Genomic DNA, 19,502 nt, shown 5'->3' with positions numbered 1-19,502 from the left:
TGGCAGTGTCAGCGGGTGGGAAATCCGGTGGGGTGGGTCCTGGTCGTTGTAAACAGCGACTCCTACAGTTCGGTTGGGGCGCCTGCACAGCGACGGAAGGATCTGGGGGAGGTAGTGTGATCCTTCCACACGTTACACTCCCCCAGTGAGAGGCCGCGCTGCCAGGTGAAAAGAAGCGGTGGGCTGGGTACACATGTGTCGGAGGAAGCATGTGATAGTCTCCACCCTCCCAGACTGACGGTAGGGGGTAAGTGCACAACGACCAGGAAGGGGATTGGGAATTGGCATAACGACTAACATTGGGAGGGGAGAAAAACGGAAAAAGGAGGGGGGGAAAAGATAATAAAAAATTTAAATAAAAAAAAGGGCACTATTGTCAAATATTCCTTGCAGGTGCCTCCCATACCCCTATCTCTGACCTCCTCTTTATAATGTGATCCTTTCTTCCTTTTTTCTCTCTAGGAACCCCTCCTCAAATTGAATGAGAGAAACGTGTCCATCCGTCCACCTGAAGTAAATAGCACTCATTTGATGTAAATATAGTTAATTCAGGAAGAGACAGGGCGGCTGGGTAGCGTAGAGGTCTAAGCACTCGCCTACCACCGCAGAGACTCTTGGGTTCGAATCCAGTTGTCAGCGGTACCTCCGGCTTGGTCATCCTATACGAACACAATTGGTAGTCGGATTCGCGGGTAGTAAGCCGGTGGGATATGAGTCCTAGTTGTTGCAATAGCAACTCCTACTGGTCGGTCCAGGCACCTGTTCAGCAGGGAGGGGATCTGGGGGAGATAGTGTGAACCTCTGCGCGCATTACGCTATCCCAGTGAAACTGCTCGCTGTCAGGTGAAAAGAAGTGGCTGGCGACTCCACATGTATCGGAGGAGGCATGTGGTAGTCTACACCCTCCCCAGACCGACAGTATAAGGCAGCGCAACGACCAGGAAGGGAATTGGCCGAACGACTAAAATGGGGGATGGGAGGAAAACATTTTAGGAAGAGATAGTATTATGATGTGCTCGGGGGTAGGTTTGTGCAGACACTTCCTCACTCACAGTTGGCCAAGTTGCAACATTGAATTCTTCATCAACACACTCTGCAACTGTGGTGGCACAAACCCTTCTTGGGCACCTAACAAGTGCACCTAACTAGTGCACTTGTTCTATTTATGTTTAATAAATCTCACCACATCTCTGTGGTCCTTGTTGTTGAAGTCAAACACAGGGAGGATGGACTTGAACTTGCTCAGGATCTCGTTGTGCCTCGTCATGTCCGTGGCCAAGATGCACCTGGAATCGGAGAGAACGACTTAGAATGTGTTGCCATTTTTACAATTTGATAAAGAATGTCTGTGTCAGGCTAATTGACTCCTTTTCACACCAGCCGTGACTCTGGTCCCATGTACTCAGGACTAAAAGGTCACAGGGCCCTTTGTCATCAGGGCGCCCAGACATTTAGGAATGACCTGCATGAGGACCTGAGGCTTGAAGTCTTTTAAATCACCTGTAAAAACCTATTTTTATAGACTTGCTTTCATGTGATTGAATTCATTACGTGTTTTTATTACCTCGGCTCTGTTCTATTGTTAATGGTTCTTTTATTTGATTGTCTTTTCATTTAATTTAATTTAATTTCAAACCTTTATGTAAACTCGAAAGGCAACTGAGGTTTCCCTCATTTACAGTTACGTCGAGTTTACATACAGCAATGAGCATGAAAGCATATACAATCACACAGCATATAAGATCACAACAATAAGGCAACAAGATGAGGGTAGACAAAAGCAAGGATAATAAATCAATTAAAACACATACAACTTGTGATCCTTTCTTCCTTTTTTCTCTCTAGGAACCTCTCCTCAAATTGAATGAGATAAATGTGTCCATCTGTCTACCTGAAGGAAATAGCACTAAATTGTGATAGATTGTGCAACAGAGGAAAATGTCAAGCTTTTTTATTTAGATTGTTGAACTGTGTTTTAAAAAGGTGCTATATAAATATAGTTATTATTATTATATAGAGGAATGATTGCTCATAAATGCAAAGAACTGTGGGATACATAGCAACCGTTGTCATCTCCTTCCAATATGATAATGTTGTGGTGCCATCATTTCAGACCCGTTATTAGAAACCATGGGTGGTGGAGGACGATTCTGTGTGTGTGGTGGTGTTGAAGCAGAGATGATCTTACTTAATGATGCCTTCCCTTATCTGTTTGTACTGCTCTGTAGTCAGATTTCTGAAGATGTTGTTCTCCGTCTGAAAGAGAGAAACTTAACTTAAACTTAATTGTTGTTACCTGTACTATTGACGTGCAGTGCACCCTCTTCATACATAGCCAACCATATGGAACAATTGACCTGTCTCAAACCCCGCCTTCTTTTCTTGATCCGCCAATCACTGATCGGAGGATCAAGAAAAGAGGGCAGAGTTGTAGATAGGTCCATTGATCAAAAATCACATTTCTGAAAGTGTTTCCTCCTTAGTACTGTAGAAGGGTGGATTATCCCTTCTTGTGGGAGTAGTAGTACACAGCCACTGGGTAGTAGGATACTATAGAATTGGACCTATATGTACCCCCGTCTTTGGCCCGGATCATCGTTCTGGAGGGCTTGCAGCAGGAGTGGATGGGGCCCAGGATTTACTAACCTGGGGAATGGTACTCTGGTCTCCCTCGCCTTCCAAGGCGGTCAGCAGTAGCTCCCCACACACTCTCACTTCCCCCAGTACCTCCGACAGCCCTCCCACACCCAGTGACTGTCAGTTCAATAGTATTATTGGGCTTGCCTTTAAGCAGTACTGTTGTGAAGGGCCAGATTAAGGCTGAGAATCTACATTTATTGTTTTATATACATTGTATATTATTTATATATACACGGTATATCCCTTTAAGCCTGCGTTAGAATCATAGTAATATTCGCTCTCCTTATTGGATAACGCCCGTAGGCGCCAGCTCGCAAGCCCCCAAAGTCAGGTTCAAAGACTAGCCCAGGCATGTCACAACATGCCTGGAGACAGCGTATTGATTCGAGACAAGAACTGAGGTTTGGGACTAGATAATCACTTAAGTATATATACGGCGCAGGTGCGCACAGCAGCAGTTCGTCTAAGTAGTTGGTTCATCAAGTTCATCCCGAGTCAACGTGTAGTGAAGTGAGCAGCAGTGCGTCTAGCAGAGCGTTGAGAACCACGTGCGAATTGAATAGTAAAGTGTCAGAGTTTAATGCAGTAACGTCAAGTTCGACTTAGTTTAATGTGAAGTAAATAATCGTTAATTTATTGTATATCGTGCCAACCACAGTTCGTTCGTGTGTAGCATTACCCAGCGGTTCGTTCGTGTTAGCTAGTGGACCTTAGCCAGTGCGCGTGGACTAAATACCTTAGTACCAGCACACGAGGAGGCCTAGTCGGAGAACCTGCTGGACATGTACACAGGAGAACCAGCGGCGGCGATTGCAGAACCGTTACTGGTTGGATTATATTGATTGTGGAACGTGTTACCCGGAGAAGAGCATCGTTAATCTCCACTGTCGTTTGGGATTTAACCTCGTGAGGATTTACATTCGGGCTGGCCTCATGGACCGAGGCTAGCTGGCTATCATCGTTTGCTATCGAGCATTGGATTACAGTTATTGCTTTTGTTGCTGATCGTTGGATTTACAAGGACTGGCTTCTGTACGTGAATCCCCTTATTCTTCATTGAATCAGACTGAGTATCCGAACATTCCTCTATCCTCCAGACCTTACAACTCTGGGAGGAACCCAGTGTCTCCAGGCGGTACCAGCGTTGCTTTCTATAATTGCTATTATACGCCAGGTGGCGTCAGCCTAGTACCCATCGTAGGAATCATTCTATTCCCAGTGACTTATGCTACTGACTGACTTTATGCATATTCTTCGCCATACAAGCGCGACCCTAATTCTCATTCTGTAACCTAATGTTGCATAATAATAAAATACCCTCAAATACTATTTCTTTGTCAATGCCGTGTTATTATGAGTGTCCACCATATCTATTCGATGTACTGTCTGGCCAGTAATTAAAGTACATACCTAGCAGTGGTTTAATCTATCACAATCTTTAATACAATCAGGGTTTTGTAACCCCTCAGTTACAATTGGTCCTTCGAGCCGGAGGGTATCAGTAGTCTTTAATATCATATTAATATTGATATGGCCAGCGGTGGACACTCTCCAGACGGCTCTCCCAAATTAGAGCGCCCGCGGCGCAAACGTCAGCCACCTCCATACCTGGAGGACTTCGCTTTCGTTTTACCCCCTAGCTTATCTAAAAAGACGTTAAATACGGATAAAGCGGATAGTTTAAGCATGCCCAATCCTATCGACTTGTCGGCCCCACCAGTAGAGGCCCCAGTGGGTTCAAACGAAACTGACTTAGCTCACAGGGGGGACCAAGCGGGACATGACGTGACTATACCTCAAGACAGCGCCACCGGGATAGACCCCGGAGCGCCCCAGGATAAAGAAAGCGCCACCGGGATAGACCCCGGAGCACAACCAACCCAAGAGCGCGCACCCGAGACAGACCTCGGCGCGCAACCAAGAGAAGAGTACCGCGCTCAAGAGATAGACCTCGGAGCGCGCCAAGAGAACAGGTCTCCACCAAGCCCTGTCAGCGCCCGATCACCTCCATCAGTGTCATCCCCCAGCGAGGCTGACCAGAGACTGGCGCAAGCCTTGATCGCCACGCTGACAGCTTCAACCGAAAGGGACCGTATCCAGGGTGAGCGCGACCGTCTTCAAGCACAGACGCTTAGTGAGCGCGAACACTCTGCAGCGGAACGAGAGCGCCTCCAAGCACAAGCCCTTAGTGAGCGCGAACACTCTGCAGCGGAACGAGAGCGCCTCCAGGCGCAACAACGGAGTGAGCACGAACGCATCAGACTGGAGGAGAGGCGCCTCCAGACGGAAGAGAACATCCAGCGAGAACACGCCAATGCACAGCGCGAAGCGGAGCGCGACCGGCTGCAGGCGCAGATGATAGAACAATTGATCGCCAGGGCGACCCCCCCCCCCTCCACACGGAGCTCCCGGAGATCATCACGACACGGGTCTAGGGCACCTTCCCCTACCCGACAAATCTACACGGGACCCGGCCAACAGGAAGAACCTGCCTACGTCTCCGAGCCCCCTCCCCGACCGGTCTATACGGGACCCAGCCAACGGGAAGAACCGGCCTACGTCGCCGAGAGACTAACTAGAAGACTCCAAGACCTAGCGGAGGAAGAGGAGGGATATCAAGCCCACCAGCACGAACCTACTTTGGACCAGGAGGCCCAGTACAGCCCCGACCTCAGCCCCGAGTCACTGCGCTACAAACCCCCGACCCAACTCAAGGGTGAGTTTGATGTACAGTCAGCACCGAGGAACAGCACCTGGGGGCCCGGCCTCTGGTACCCACCCAGTACTAACCCACGACCACCCGTACGGGGAGACTCGCCCAGGAGGCCTCTCCCCCTATGCTCATCGGTGTCCCAGCCATCCATGGCGTCTTACCTTGGCACACCGACGTTCCCAGACTTTACGCGCGAGGACAGAGCACAGTACACAGAATTACGCATGTGTTTAGAGACTATAATGTCCGATGTCCACGACGAGTCTTATAAATATGCCATCCTCCTCAAGCATCTCAAGGTGCCCAGAGCGCATAACATAGCGCTGGCATATTCGAACTCAAGCACCCCATACTCAGCGGCTCTGGTGGCCCTCGACGCGCGCTATGGACGCATATGGGATTACGTGATCCAAGAAATACGAGATATCGACCGCCTCCCCCCAGCCAAAGACAATAGAGCACTGGATGACCTCTCTATCAAGGTACAATCCCTCGTGGGGATGCTGGGGTCCCAAAAGGAGAAGGGGAGATATGAACTGTATGCAAATTCTAACGTGGAGCGGATACTGGAGAAGCTCCCTCCAGCCCGTCAAGAGCGTTTTCGGCGGCAGAAAGACCACCGTGACCCCAACGGCCCAGAACCATCCCTCCTAGACCTGGCTGATTTCCTCGCCAGGGAGGTCAGCAGTCTACGACTGGACACATTCGTGTGGAGTGGCTCTAGCCCTAGAGATGGACCGCGGAGGTTCAATGACAACCGCCGGTCAGTGACAGTTATGCACCAGGCCGAGTCAGTGCCGCAGCACAAGAACCACCACACCCCCCACGTGAAGGGAAAGTGGAAGATTGCCTGCCAGTACTGTGAAAATGGACATTGGCTGTCTCAATGTGACACCTTCAAGAAGCTGACCGCTGACGAGGTGAGTCAGTAGATCAAAGCGAACCGCCGCTGCTTCCGCTGCGCGTGCAGCCATATGGCAGCTGAGTGCCGCCTAAAGAAAAGATGCAGCAAGTGCGACGGCGCCCACCTGGAGGTCCTGCACGACAGCAACAAGAGGAGACCCGTACCACAAAGCAGCTCGAGAGTAAATGTCATGTATATAGACCCTGCGAAGAGCGGGAGCTCCCGAGTGCTCTTGAAGGTGGTCCGAGTGCTCCTAAGCTACGAGGACAAGGTCATGGACACTTATGCCGTCCTAGATGATGGGTCGGAAAAGACTCTCCTCCTCGCTTCCGCCGCTGCCCAGTTGGGTCTGCGGGGTACCGAAGAAACAATGACAATCCGTACCATTAGAAGAGACCTAAAGACCATAAAGGGTGAAAACGTCTCCTTCACAATAGCAGCGGTCGAGCAGCCCGAGAAGCGGTATAGCATCACTACCGCCTTCACAAGCCACGACATAGGTCTGTCACGGTATACCTACCCCATCACACAGCTGACGGAGAAATACGTGCACCTACGTCAACTACCTATACCGCCCATCGACGGCGCCACCCCGACCCTGCTCATAGGATCCGACCACGCACACCTCATCGTCCCAACGGACCAGGTCCACATCGGGCCCAGAGGCTGTCCAGCAGCGGTCAAGACCCGCCTGGGTTGGACACTACAAGGCCCCCTCTCCGGGTCTTCCAACCGACCGACAGCCACTCGCTGCCTCTACAGGAGGATAAACGAAGACGACACCACCCTCTTGCAGCACGTCGAGAGACTATGGACATTAGACTCGATGCCCTTTAAGAACGAAAAGAAACGAGTTCGTTCAAAGGAAGACACGTATGCCATAGCTCTCCTCGAGCAGAAGACAAAGAGGGTCGAGGTCGACGGAGTGATGAGATACGCAACTCCACTCTTGAGGCGAGAGGGTATGCCCACCCTCCACGCCTCAAAAGAAGCGACAGACCGCTATCTACTGAACACCGAGCGGCGCCTAGCCAAGGACCCCACTCAAGCCACTGTGTACCGCGCTGAGATCGACAAACTGATCACAGCGGGACATATCAAGAAAATTGACAATCAAGAGGCAGACCAGACGCCTGAATCCTGGTACGTGCCCCACCACAAGGTCCACCACAACGGCAAGAACCGCATTGTATTCAACTGCAGCTACCAGATCGGACTACAGAACCTGAATAAACTGCTCTTGCCCGGCCCGACACTCGGCCCCTCCCTCCTCGGTGTACTACTACGTTTCCGCCAAGACAAGGTGGCCATCAGCGGCGACATCAAAGGGATGTTCCTGCAGGTGCGACTGGTGGAGGAGGACAAGCCCCTGCTGCGGTTCCTATGGAGAGAGAGGATCAACGATGAGCAACCCTCCATCTATCAATGGGAGGTCCTCCCCTTCGGCACCACATGCAGCCCATGCTGTGCTACATTCGCACTACAAAAACACGTGACAGAAGACCCTGAAGCTGACGAGGTCAGACAAAGCGTAGAGAGGAGTTTCTACGTGGACAACTGTCTACAAAGCGTCTCGACGCCAGAAGAAGCCGAAGCCCTCCTGCTTAAGCTCCGCGCCTCCCTGATCAAAGGCGGCTTCGATCTTAGGCAGTGGGCCAGCAGTGACCCTCAAGTACTTTCGCAGCCTCTCCCCAGAGACAAAGGCAGCAAGCAGCGAGACCTGGATGGCAACCGCGCCTCCCTGATCAAAGGCGGCTTCGATCTTAGGCAGTGGGCCAGCAGTGACCCTCAAGTACTTTTGCAGCCTCTCCCCAGAGACAAAGGCAGCAAGCAGCGAGACCTGGATGGCGACCACCCCAGGTGAAGCACAGGAAATGACATTGGGCCTCGTCTGGCGCTTCAAAACAGACTCGCTCCATTACAAGCACACACCCCTGACCCAGGAGCAGGGAAGGTCGACCCCTCTACCGACCACTAGACGGAGCGTATACAGAACACTCGCAAGCCAATACGACCCGCTGGGGTGTATCCTACCTTACACCACTCGGGCGAAGATGCTTGTGCGAGAACTGTGGGACAAGGAACAGGGCTGGGACGACCCCGAGAGAGAACTCAGCTCGCTCCAAAATGTGAACATTCGCCGGAGCTACTTCCCACCCACAGTGCGGCTGGAGACGTGCCAGATGGACCTGCACGTCTTCAGTGACGCCTCGGAAGTAGCCTACGGTTCGGTGGCTTACTTGCGAGCCCGAGAGGAGGGAGGAGAAGTACACACAGCTTTCGTCCTGGCTCGCTCAAGAATAGCCCCCCGCAAGCAACAGTCGATCCCGCGTCTAGAGCTCTGCGCAGCCCTGGTAGGCGCGCAACTCGCCACGCTGATACAACGTGAACTCACCATAACGGTGCAATGGACAATCTTGTGGTCAGACTCCATGACTGTACTCACATGGATCCAGTCCAATTCTTGTAGATACAAGGTCTTCGTGGGAGTCAGAGTCACCGAGATTCAAGACCTGGTAGGATCAGCGTGCTGGAGGTACGTTGACACCAACAGAACCCAGCCGATGTCATCACACGGGGGATGTCCCTAGATGACCTCACACGTCCCAATATCTACAGTGACGGTCCTGAGTTCCTCAAGCTCCCGGAGGAGGAGTGGCCTACCCCCACACCACGGGAGGCTAGTCAAGAGGAGGCAGAGATCAAGAAATCTATGTTCTGTGGGCTGACGCACATCCCAGCCCCCACTGACCCTAACATAGACGACTGCCTAACCTTTGAGAGTGCGCAGATAAAAACATTCTTGTGGCACCACCCTGAGGATCCCCCCACTACAGACATTGACGCATCGAACTACGCAGAGGCAGAACTCCTTCTGCTACAGCGAGCCCAAAGAGACTCATTTCCAGATGAGCTAGACTGCCTGCAGGGAACAAAGCCAATCCCTTCAGACAGCCGACTGCTCCACTTGGCCCCCGAGCTCGACACCCATGGCCTCATCAGGGTGGGTGGTCGTCTGAGACGGGCCCCGGACCTAACGGATGACGTCAAGTATCCTATCGTCCTCAACAGTCGACACAAGGTCACCGAGCTTATCATAAAGAAATACGACGAGGATGTGCACCACGCTGGGGCAGAGAGAGTCTTCGCTGAGATCCGACGTCGTTACTGGATACTGCAAGGAAGAGAAGCAGTACGTCGCTTCCAGCGGACCTGTCTAGACTGTCGCAAGTGGCGAGCACAGCCCAGTATACCTATGATGGCCGACCTGCCTCCCTGCCGCCTCCGACTCGGCGAGAAGGCCTTCCACTCCACAGGCGTGGACTGCTTCGGCCCGCTCTACGTCAAGAAAGGAAGAGGGACAGAGAAGAGGTGGGGCATTGTATACAAGTGCATGACCACCCGAGCAGTGCATATAGAACTCCTGCAGACCATGAGTACGGATTCATTCCTCATGTCCCTCCGGAGATTTATAGCAAGAAGAGGGAAACCGTCTGCATTGTTGTCTGATCAAGGGACAAACTTCAAAGGCAGAGAAAGAGAACTGAGAGAGAGCTTCCAGGCCATGGGCCCAGAACTTAAGACCCGCCTTGCTCCCTCTCAGATCGAGTTCCAGTTCAACCCCCCGAACGCCCCTCACTTCGGGGGAACCTGGGAAAGAGAAGTCCGTTCCATAAAGACAGCTCTGTACGCCGTGCTTGGGGCCCAGACCGTGGCGGAAGAAGTCCTCACGACAGTCCTCACGGAGATCGAGGGAGTATTGAACTCAAAGCCCCTCGGGTACGTCTCAAGTGATGTAGCAGACATCGACCCAGTCACCCCAAACACTCTCTTGATGGGGCGGCTGGACCCTGCCCTTCCACAGGCGGTGTACAGACCTGAAGAAGCGAACGGCCGAAGAATGTGGAGATACAGTCAAGTATTGGCTGACCAGTTTTGGAACAGTTTCCTCCTCCACTACCTACCGTCCCTCCAAACCCGTCATTTACATTTAGTCATTTAGCTGACGCTTTTATCCAAAGCGACTTACAAGTTCTGTGCGACAAGACAGCAAGAAGGGTATAACTCTATCAGCTGAGTAACAATGTTCATCAAAGTGTTGCGTGTTACAGTGTAGGTTAGTTTATTAGGACAAGTGCATGACATTAAGGTTAGTCGGGGTTAGATTTTTTTTTTTTTTCTTTTTTTATCATTTCAGATAATGGTTGAAGAAGTGAGTCTTTAGTCGACGGCGAAAGATTGGACGGGATTCGGCTGTCCTAACTGGGATGGGTAGTTCATTCCACCATTGTGGGGCAAGGACTGAGAATAGGCGGCTTCTCTTTGATGACCCTCCGGGAGCTTGGATAGGAGTAGATCTGAGGCGGCCAGAAGACGCAGAGCGTAGGGGTCTTGAGGGTGTGTAGTTAGAGACCATTGACCGGAGGTAGGCGGGAGCGGTTCCCTTTGCCGCACGGTATGCTAGGTCGAGGGCCTTGAAGCGGATACGTGCAGCAATGGGGAGCCAGTGCAGGTCCCTAAGAAGTGGGGTGACATGGGCTGACTTCGGTAGGTTTGAGATCAGGCGGGCCGCTGCATTTTGAATGAGTTGAAGAGGCTTGGTGGCAGTGGCCGGGAGGCCAGCTAGCAGTGCGTTGCAGTAGTCGAGGCGGGAGATGACTGTTGATTGGACGAGGAGTTGGGTGGCTTCTTTTGTCAGGAAGGGGCGTATCCTTCTGACGTTGCTCAGGAGGAATCTGCAGGTTCTGGTTGTCGCTGCGATGTGAGCAGAGAAGTTCAACTGGTCGTCGAGGACAACACCAAGGTTCTTGGCGGTCGGCGACGCGGTCACAGCTGCATTCTCGACTGTGATGGAGAGGTCGGTCAGGGGGGAGGATTTGGCCGGCAGGTGGAGCAATTCTGTTTTGCTTAGGTTCAGTTTGAGGTGGTTGGTCGTCATCCAGGCGGAGATGTCGGACAGACAGGCCGAGATCCGCTCAGAGACGTGGATATCTGAGGGAGGGAAGGAGAGGAAGAGTTGAGTATCATCGGCATAACAATGATATGAGAAGCCATGAGATGTGATAATGTTACCCAGTGATTTAGTGTAGAGGGAGAAGAGAAGGGGTCCTAGGACCGAGCCCTGGGGGACACCCGTCCGGAGGGGGCGGGTGGCCGACAGAGTCCCTCTCCATGACACTTGGTAGGAGCGGTCATTGAGGTATGATGTCAGCCATGTCAGCGCAGATCCAGACACTCCCATTCCTGCGAGGGCCGCGAGGAGGATCTGATGGTTGACTGTGTCGAAGGCTGCAGATAGATCTAGGAGAATCAGGACAGAGGAGAGGCCTTTCGCTTTTGCTAAGTGAAGTGCCTCTGTGACCGCAATGAGGGCCGTTTCTGTGGAGTGGCCAGTCCGGAAGCCAGACTGATTGGGGTCTAGGAGGTCATTCTGTAAGAGATAAGCAGTAAGTTGGTTGGATACAGCACGTTCAAGTGTTTTAGAAAGGAAGGAGAGAAGAGAGACAGGGCGATAGTTGGCTATGACGGTGGGGTTCAGGGTTGGTTTTTTATGAGGGGCGTGACTCTGGCTTGTTTTAGGGAGGTGGGGACCACCCCCGAGTTGAGTGAGGAGTTGATGGTTGCAGTTAGGAATGGGAGGATGTCCGGTGCTATGGTCTGGAGGAGTGGGGAGGGTAGCTGGTCCAGCTGGCATGTAGTCGGACGGTTCGACGTTACCAGTGTCAGGGTCTCGGCTTCTGTAATGGGAGAGAAAGATGACAGAGTGAAGGATGAGGTTCTCGATTCAGCGTTTGGAATGGGTGGGGGTTGGGAGAAGGAGCTGCGGATGTTCTCCACTTTTTCCTCAAAGAAGATCGCAAAGTCTTCGGCAGAAAAAGATGAGGGAGGAGGAGGTGGGGGGGGGAGTGAGGAGGGAGGACATGGTAGCATGCAGTTTGCGAAGATTCTTGGCAGAGGCCTTGATCCTATGGTGAAAGAAAGAAGCTTTGGCATTAGTAATGGTTTTGGAGAATGTTAACAAGAGGTTGTGATATGTGTCGATGTCAGCAGTGAGGCGTGACTTTCTATACTTCCTCTCAGCCGCTCTCAGGACCTGTCTTTGTTCTCTCACTGCATCTGTCAGCCATGGACTGGGTGGGGAACGGCGGGCAGGTTTCTCAACGAGGGGACAGAGCTTGTCGAAGGAGGTTGCAAGGGCTGAGAGGAGGGTGGAGGTTGCCATCTCTGTGGGGAGAGCAGAGAAGGTGTCACTCAAAGGTAGAGCGGATATTATGTCAGAGGAGAGGGTGGAGGGGGATAGGGAGGGCAGGTTGCGTCTGAGTGAGACGGTTTGAGTTGGGGTGAAGACTTTTCGGTTAAGCATGAGAGTTAGTGAGAAGGATATGAAGGAATGGTCAGATACATGTAGGGGAGTTACCGTGGTGTTAATGATGCTGGAGTTACGGGAAAATATGAGATCCAAGGAGTTGCCTGCTTTGTGGGTGGGAGGCATGGCAGTGGGAGTCAGGTCAAAGTGTTGTAGGAGGGAGACCACTGGGACCGACTGAGATGAGTCAGGCAGGTTGAAGTCGCCCAATAGAAGGAGCGGGGTACCATCTTCCGGTAAGGAGCTTAGAAGCATGTCCAGCTCATCTGTGAAGTGATCGAGGGGACCTGGAGGGCAATAGAGTGTAACAATGGTGGGATTGAAAGGATTAGAGACAGATACTGCATGATATTCGAGGGAGGAGAGTGACAGTTCTGGGAGTTGCGTTAGGTTTGTAGCCCATGAAGGAGATGTCATGAGGCCAGTGCCTCCACCCCGTCTGGAGGGTCGAGGTGTGTGAGTGAAGTTATAGTTTGTAGATAATGCTGCAGGTGTTGACGAGTTATTGGGGGTTATCCAGGTCTCAGTTAGAGCCAGGAGCTGCAGATTTAGACTATGGGCGTAGGCAGTAATGAAGTCAGCTTTCTTGACTGCTGATTGACAATTCCATAAGCCTCCCTGTACTGTGACAGGTGTATTAGTGGCTGTAGGAGGGTAGGAGAGATTAGCCGGGTTGCTAGCAAACTGGCGTGGATGGGTTGATTCTGTTCTTGAGGAGCAGATTGTGGATATAGGTATGAGGCACATTGTGGTGTCAAGAGTGGTAGGAGGAGGTTGAAGGGGGTAGGGAGGAAGCGAGATAGTAGGGAAATAGCAGAGTGGGACGGGAATATGGGATTATGGTGTACTTAGCACTGGGTGGATCGGTGGATCCCTCTGCGGTGAACTCCAGGAAAACTCCTCCTCTTTGTCCCTCTTCGTTTCTCGACGCTTCGCTGACGCTATGCCAGCAAGTGGGTAAAGGACAGGGACAACTTAAAAGTGGACACAGTCGTTATGATCATAGACCAGTCACTACCCCGAGCTATGTGGCCGGCCGGCCGCGTAAGCAAAGTGATCACTGGTGCCGACGGGAAGGTCAGAGCGGCAGAAGTTATTGTCCAAGGGCGGACTTACACCCGACCCGTGGCGAGGCTGATAGAGTTGCCAGAACTCCCTGACTTCCCTGATGACGATCATGACCCACTGACTTTGTAGATTGCCCTACTCCTCACAACAGATATTGAGCAGTTGACTGGACTATTAATCTGTCTCCCTTAACTAATTAGGTGCGAACTAATTAGGAGGCGGCTGTTGTGAAGGGCCAGATTAAAGCTGAGAATCTACATTTATTGTTTTATATACATTGTATATTATTTATATATACACGGTATATCCCTTTAAGCCTGCGTTCGAATCATAGTAATATTCGCTCTCCTTATTGGATAACGCCCGTAGGCGCCAGCCCGCAAGCCCCCAAAGTCAGGTTCAAAGACTAGCCCAGGCATGTCACAACATGCCTGGAGACAGCGTATTGATTCGAGACAAGAACTGAGGTTTGGGACTAGATAATCACTTAAGTATATATACGGCGCAGGTGCGCACAGCAGCAGTTCGTCTAAGTAGTTGGTTCATCAAGTTCATCCCGAGTCAACGTGTAGTGAAGTGAGCAGCAGTGCGTCTAGCAGAGCGTTGAGAACCACGTGCGAATTGAATAGTAAAGTGTCAGAGTTTAATGCAGTAACGTCAAGTTCGACTTAGTTTAATGTGAAGTAAATAGTCGTTAATTTATTGTATATCGTGCCAACCACAGTTCGTTCGTGTGTAGCATTACCCAGCGGTTCGTTCGTGTTAGCTAGTGGACCTTAGCCAGTGCGCGTGGACTAAATACCTTAGTACCAGCACACGAGGAGGCCTAGTCGGAGAACCTGCTGGACATGTACACAGGAGAACCAGCGGCGGCGATTGCAGAACCGTTACTGGTTGGATTATATTGATTGTGGAACGTGTTACCCGGAGAAGAGCATTGTTAATCTCCACTGTCGTTTGGGATTTAACCCCTCGTGAGGATTTACATTCGGGCTGGCCTCATGGACCGAGGCTAGCTGGCTATCATCGTTTGCTATCGAGCATTGGATTACAGTTATTGCTTTTGTTGCTGATCGTTGGATTTACAAGGACTGGCTTCTGTACGTGAATCCCCTTATTCTTCATTGAATCAGACTGAGTATCCGAACATTCCTCTATCCTCCAGACCTTACAACTCTGGGAGGAACCCAGTGTCTCCAGGCGGTACCAGCGTTGCTTTCTATAATTGCTATTATACGCCAGGTGGCGTCAGCCTAGTACCCATCGTAGGAATCATTCTATTCCCAGTGACTTATGCTACTGACTGACTTTATGCATATTCTTCGCCATACAAGCGCGACCCTAATTCTCATTCTGTAACCTAATGTTGCATAATAATAAAATACCCTCAAATACTATTTCTTTGTCAATGCCGTGTTATTATGAGTGTCCACCATATCTATTCGATGTACTGTCTGGCCAGTAATTAAAGTACATACCTAGCAGTGGTTTAATCTATCACAATCTTTAATACAGTCAGGGTTTTGTAACCCCTCAGTTACAAGTACCCTTCCTTGACCACCTGTATAGACCCTTCAAATGCTATTCTGTGAATGGGGTGTAAGGGTTAAATAATTATGCAGTTACAGTATTTACCCAGGGGTTAGATTAGCAAATGGAAGAAACAGACACACACACAGTGCTCCCAATAAGGTCTACTTTGTATTGAAGCCTGGGCAGGTTATCAGTTACAGATAGTACTTCAGATTTATTCAGACAGCACTTATTCATAAATGGCACCGGGTGCTCTCACTGATAATGTAGGGGAACACTATTCCCACCATAGGCACCGCGTACTCAATACATTAATAACACCCCGCTTGTACTAGGGGAGACCCAGGCATAAAGTAGAGAAACATTGGGAATTCAAATAACAAGAATAATAAAATACCAAAAGAAAACCAAGCAAATGTGGGCCCACGTTACCAAAATAAAACCTACACTAAAGCCGGCTTAGATTGTTTGGGGTACCCCTTAGACACTGGTTGTTAGCGCTCACTTGAATGGACGTTGATGTGGATACACGAGGTACCGTTCGTACTTAGCCAAGATGGCAGACCCACTCTTATCACCTCTCGTCCAGGTGACAAGATGGCGTCGGCGATCCCGCGAGCACAGCCAGCGGGCTGGGCGAACAGCATGGGCAGTGGTTAGCTGGAGGAGCGTGCTGTGATGGCGACCTCTGCTGGTGGGAAGAGGCGTCCTCTGTGACGTCGGGGAGACGTCCACTGCTGGCTGTTGCTTGCTGCTGTCGCGCGAGCTAATACTGTTGCTACCCTAAACACAGCTAAACTTCGGGTCTGGATGCACCCTCCTGCTATATCGGTTGTACTACTAACGCAACGTGGCTGACTATACCACCGGTCTTCAGCGCCGCGCGCCCGGTAATCTACTGAAGTCAGACGGAGCCGTTAGCAGCATGCTAATACACTGCACACTTACTACTATAACCCGTTAACTATAGACGTTAGTCCCGTTAACTCTAGACGTTAGTCCTTCGTTCTGTATCGCTTACTCACACACTATCACTGGTACTTCTAGGATAACCCGTCAACTAGCAAGTACTTCTTATCACCCGTTGCTCGTTCCAACGGGGCTCTCCTCATAACTTCTGCAACGGGGCTCTTCCAGAGCACACACCCGCTGCGACTGCGACTGTTCACGTCGAGTTCACTGCCGAAGAGAGCTTCCTGGTCCTCTCGCTCCCAGGTCAATGTTATTGTTAGTGATCCATACTGAAGCCGGAGAAGAGTAGCACCTCACCTCGTTATTAGACTGGGCGAGCTATCCAAAGTGTAACTGAGGGGTACAATTCCCTGACTGTATTAATAAGTATGGTATCATTAAACCACTACTGCTTTATGTACATTACTACTGGCCATACAGTACACAGGTATATGAGATGAACACATCCACAATAACACGGTTTCACACAAATACTCGTTTAGAAGAATATTTATTAGCAGCACGAAGATTATCTTACATTACTTTACTTATCAAGATTGAGAGTTGCGCTTGTAAGGCGAAGAATGTGCATGAATAGGTCAAGAGCGTAAGTCCATTAGAATATTACGCAGGAGATAATCAATACCACCTGTATCATAGGAATTATATATATGGTACACTAGTAGGTCCGCTGGAGGTACTAAGAGGGTCCCTCTGGTTGTAAGCCAGCAGGGGAGGAATGTTCGAATGCAAAGTCTGGGTCAACAGGGAATCAATAAGCTCCAGCTACGGGAGGCGGTACATTACTCCCTTGATCGGCAGACGAAAGCAGCAGCTATAATCCAAGTATGCGTGCAGCATAGGTGAAAGCCAGCCAGCCTCTCCTAGAGACAGGGCTCGAGTGATGTTCCTCACGGGTAAATCCCACACAGCAGTGGGTGTAGACGATTCTCCTCCGCTCCAACAGCCACAGGACCAAAGCAATAATCCAGCCGGAAAAGGCTCTGCATTCACCGGTGTAGGTTCTCCGGTGCGCGGTACTTCACATTAACTAGGTCGAACTTGACGTTATTACACTAAGCTCTGACACTTTTACCATCCTATTCGCGCGCGGTTATAAGTGCTCTATTTAGACGCACGGTTGCTCACTTCACTTGGTCGTTGACTCGTGATGAAGGCTGTAACGTTTGAGGGTAACACGTTTCTAGGTTAACTTGACTTTAGGCTAAGTGCTGCTGTATCCACCTGCGACGTATTTATACGTACAGTGAATAATCTAGTACCAGCCTTATTTCTGTCTCGTATTCTTGCGCAGAGCCGGGCATGTACAGACATGTCTTAGCGGTGACTTTGAACTAGACGTTGGGGGGTATGGCCGTGGCGCCTAGTGGATCGCTTCCAATAGGAGAACGAATATTATGGTCTGTCCTGTACCAGGTAAAGGGATATTCCGTGTATATGTACAAAGAATATACAAGGGATATCAAACAATATACAAATAGTATACATGGGATCTCAAGCAATAAATATATATATATTCGGTTTAATCTGACCCTTTGTAACAGCCGCCTCCTAATTAGTCCGCACCTAATTAGATAAGCAGAGACAGATTAACCGCACTGTCCACTACTCAATGTCCGTTGTGAGGGTAGGGCAGTTCACAAAGTCAGGGGGTCATGGTCGTCATCAAGAGAGTCGGGGAGCCTTGGCAACTCTATCAGCCTCGCCACGGGTCGGGTGTATGTCCGCCCCTGGACGAGCACTTCTGCCGCTCTGACCTTTCCGTCGGCACCAGTGATCACTTTGCTTACGCGGCCGGCCGGCCACGCAGCTCGGGGTAGTGACTGGTCTATGATCACGACGACTGTGTCCACTTTTAAGTTGTCCCCGTCCTTGACCCGCTTCTGACGGGCTGGAAGGGATGGTAGGGGGGTTAGGAGGAAGCGGGCCTGAGACTGCTTTGATCTGTGCTTGGCTGCGCCTCCACCTCCTCCGTCTGTTTCTCTTGTTTGCTCTGTACCCCGTCTGAGGAGGGGCCGGTTCCGGCCGCCCCATCAAGGAGTCGCTTGGGGTGCTGGGTTCGAGGTCAGCTACGTCTGAAGCGCAGCTGAGGGGGGTGGAGTTCCGAACTCCCTCTTGTGCCCACGGTTCTCTCACAGGCCTCTCGCTTAATGTCAATAGCCTCTCGACGGGCTGTACGAGGGAGTGGCCGGTGTCGCTCGCCTTTGTGTGTAGGCAGCGTGTAGACGTGGGTTGACTGTCAAGTCCGTAGAGGGGGCCCTGGAGCGTCCACCCCAGTCGGGTCTGAACCGCGACTGGGCATTCTTTGGGTCCGATGTGGGCCGCCTCAATTGGGAGAATGAGGTCCGCGTGGTCGGAGCCGATGAGCAGGGTCGGTGTGGCGCCGTCGATAAGCGGTATAGGTAGTTGACGTAGGTGCACATACTTTGCCATCAGCTGTGGGATGGGGTAGGTGTACTGAGACAGGCCTATGTCGTGGCTGGTGAAGACGTTGGTAATACTATACTGCTTCTCGGGCTGGTCCACCGCTGCTATCTTGAAGGAGACATTTTCACCCTTTATGGTCTTCTGGTCCCTTCTGATGGTGCGTATTGTCATGGTACCTTTGGCACCCCGCAGGCCCAACTGGGCTGCGGCGGAAGCGAGGAGGAGAGTCTTTTCAGACCCATCGTCCAGGACGGCGTAAGTGTCCAGGACCTTGTCCTCGTAGCTCAGGAGCACTCTGACCACTTTGATGAGCACTCGGGGGGTCCCGCTATGCTGGTCAATGTGGAGCACTCCTGTTGGTCGGTTGCTTTGGATCTTCTGGAGTGGTGCCGACTCGCGGTCGTCCGATTAGCACCGTGACTCCCAGTGTCTGCTGTAGCAGTCGGTACACCAGGGAGCGGTCTGGTGGATCTTTGGTACTGGTGCCACCGCCTCGGCCTGGTACATTACCGTGACGGGCCCACTTTGTTGTCCTGGCGGACGCCTGTTGATGTCATGCAGGACCTCCAAGTGGGCGCCGCCGCACCTGCCGCACTTCTTCTTCAAACGGCACTCAGCTGCCATATGGCTGCGCGCGCAGCGGAAGCAGCGGCGGTGGTCTTTGATCCACTGACTCACCTCATCCGTGGTCAGCTTCTTGAAATCGTCGCATTGATACAGCCGATGTTCCCCTTCACAGTACTGGCATTCAATCTTCCACTCCTCTTTCGTCGAGGGGGTGTTGTGGTTCTTGTGCTGCGGTACTGATTCGGCTTGGTGCATAACGGTCACTGACCGGCGGTTATCATTTGATCCCCGAGGTCCTGGTCTTGGGCTTG

The 19,502-nt window shown here is 51.3% G+C and overlaps 1 protein-coding gene across 1 annotated transcript in view; it reads right to left on the bottom strand.

Moving 5' to 3' along the window:
• LOC311228467 (high affinity cGMP-specific 3',5'-cyclic phosphodiesterase 9A) overlaps positions 1 to 19,502 on the bottom strand; it is a gene marked incomplete at both ends in the record, with an annotated part of 111,741 nt that overhangs the window by 19,555 nt on the left and 72,684 nt on the right. Inside the window, 2 exons of the mRNA XM_084314373.1 lie at positions 1,184 to 1,286; positions 2,189 to 2,256. Of these exons, the coding sequence (XP_084170499.1) occupies positions 1,184 to 1,286; positions 2,189 to 2,256 (171 nt within the window). The remainder of the gene's footprint in view (positions 1 to 1,183; positions 1,287 to 2,188; positions 2,257 to 19,502) is intronic.

This window comes from Notolepis coatsorum (genome assembly GCF_963971535.1).
Source record: "Notolepis coatsorum genome assembly, chromosome: 5".
NCBI classification, from domain to species: domain Eukaryota; kingdom Metazoa; phylum Chordata; class Actinopteri; order Aulopiformes; family Paralepididae; genus Notolepis; species Notolepis coatsorum.
Note: the sequence above shows the minus strand (reverse complement) of the source record. Positions and strands in the feature narration are given on the sequence as shown.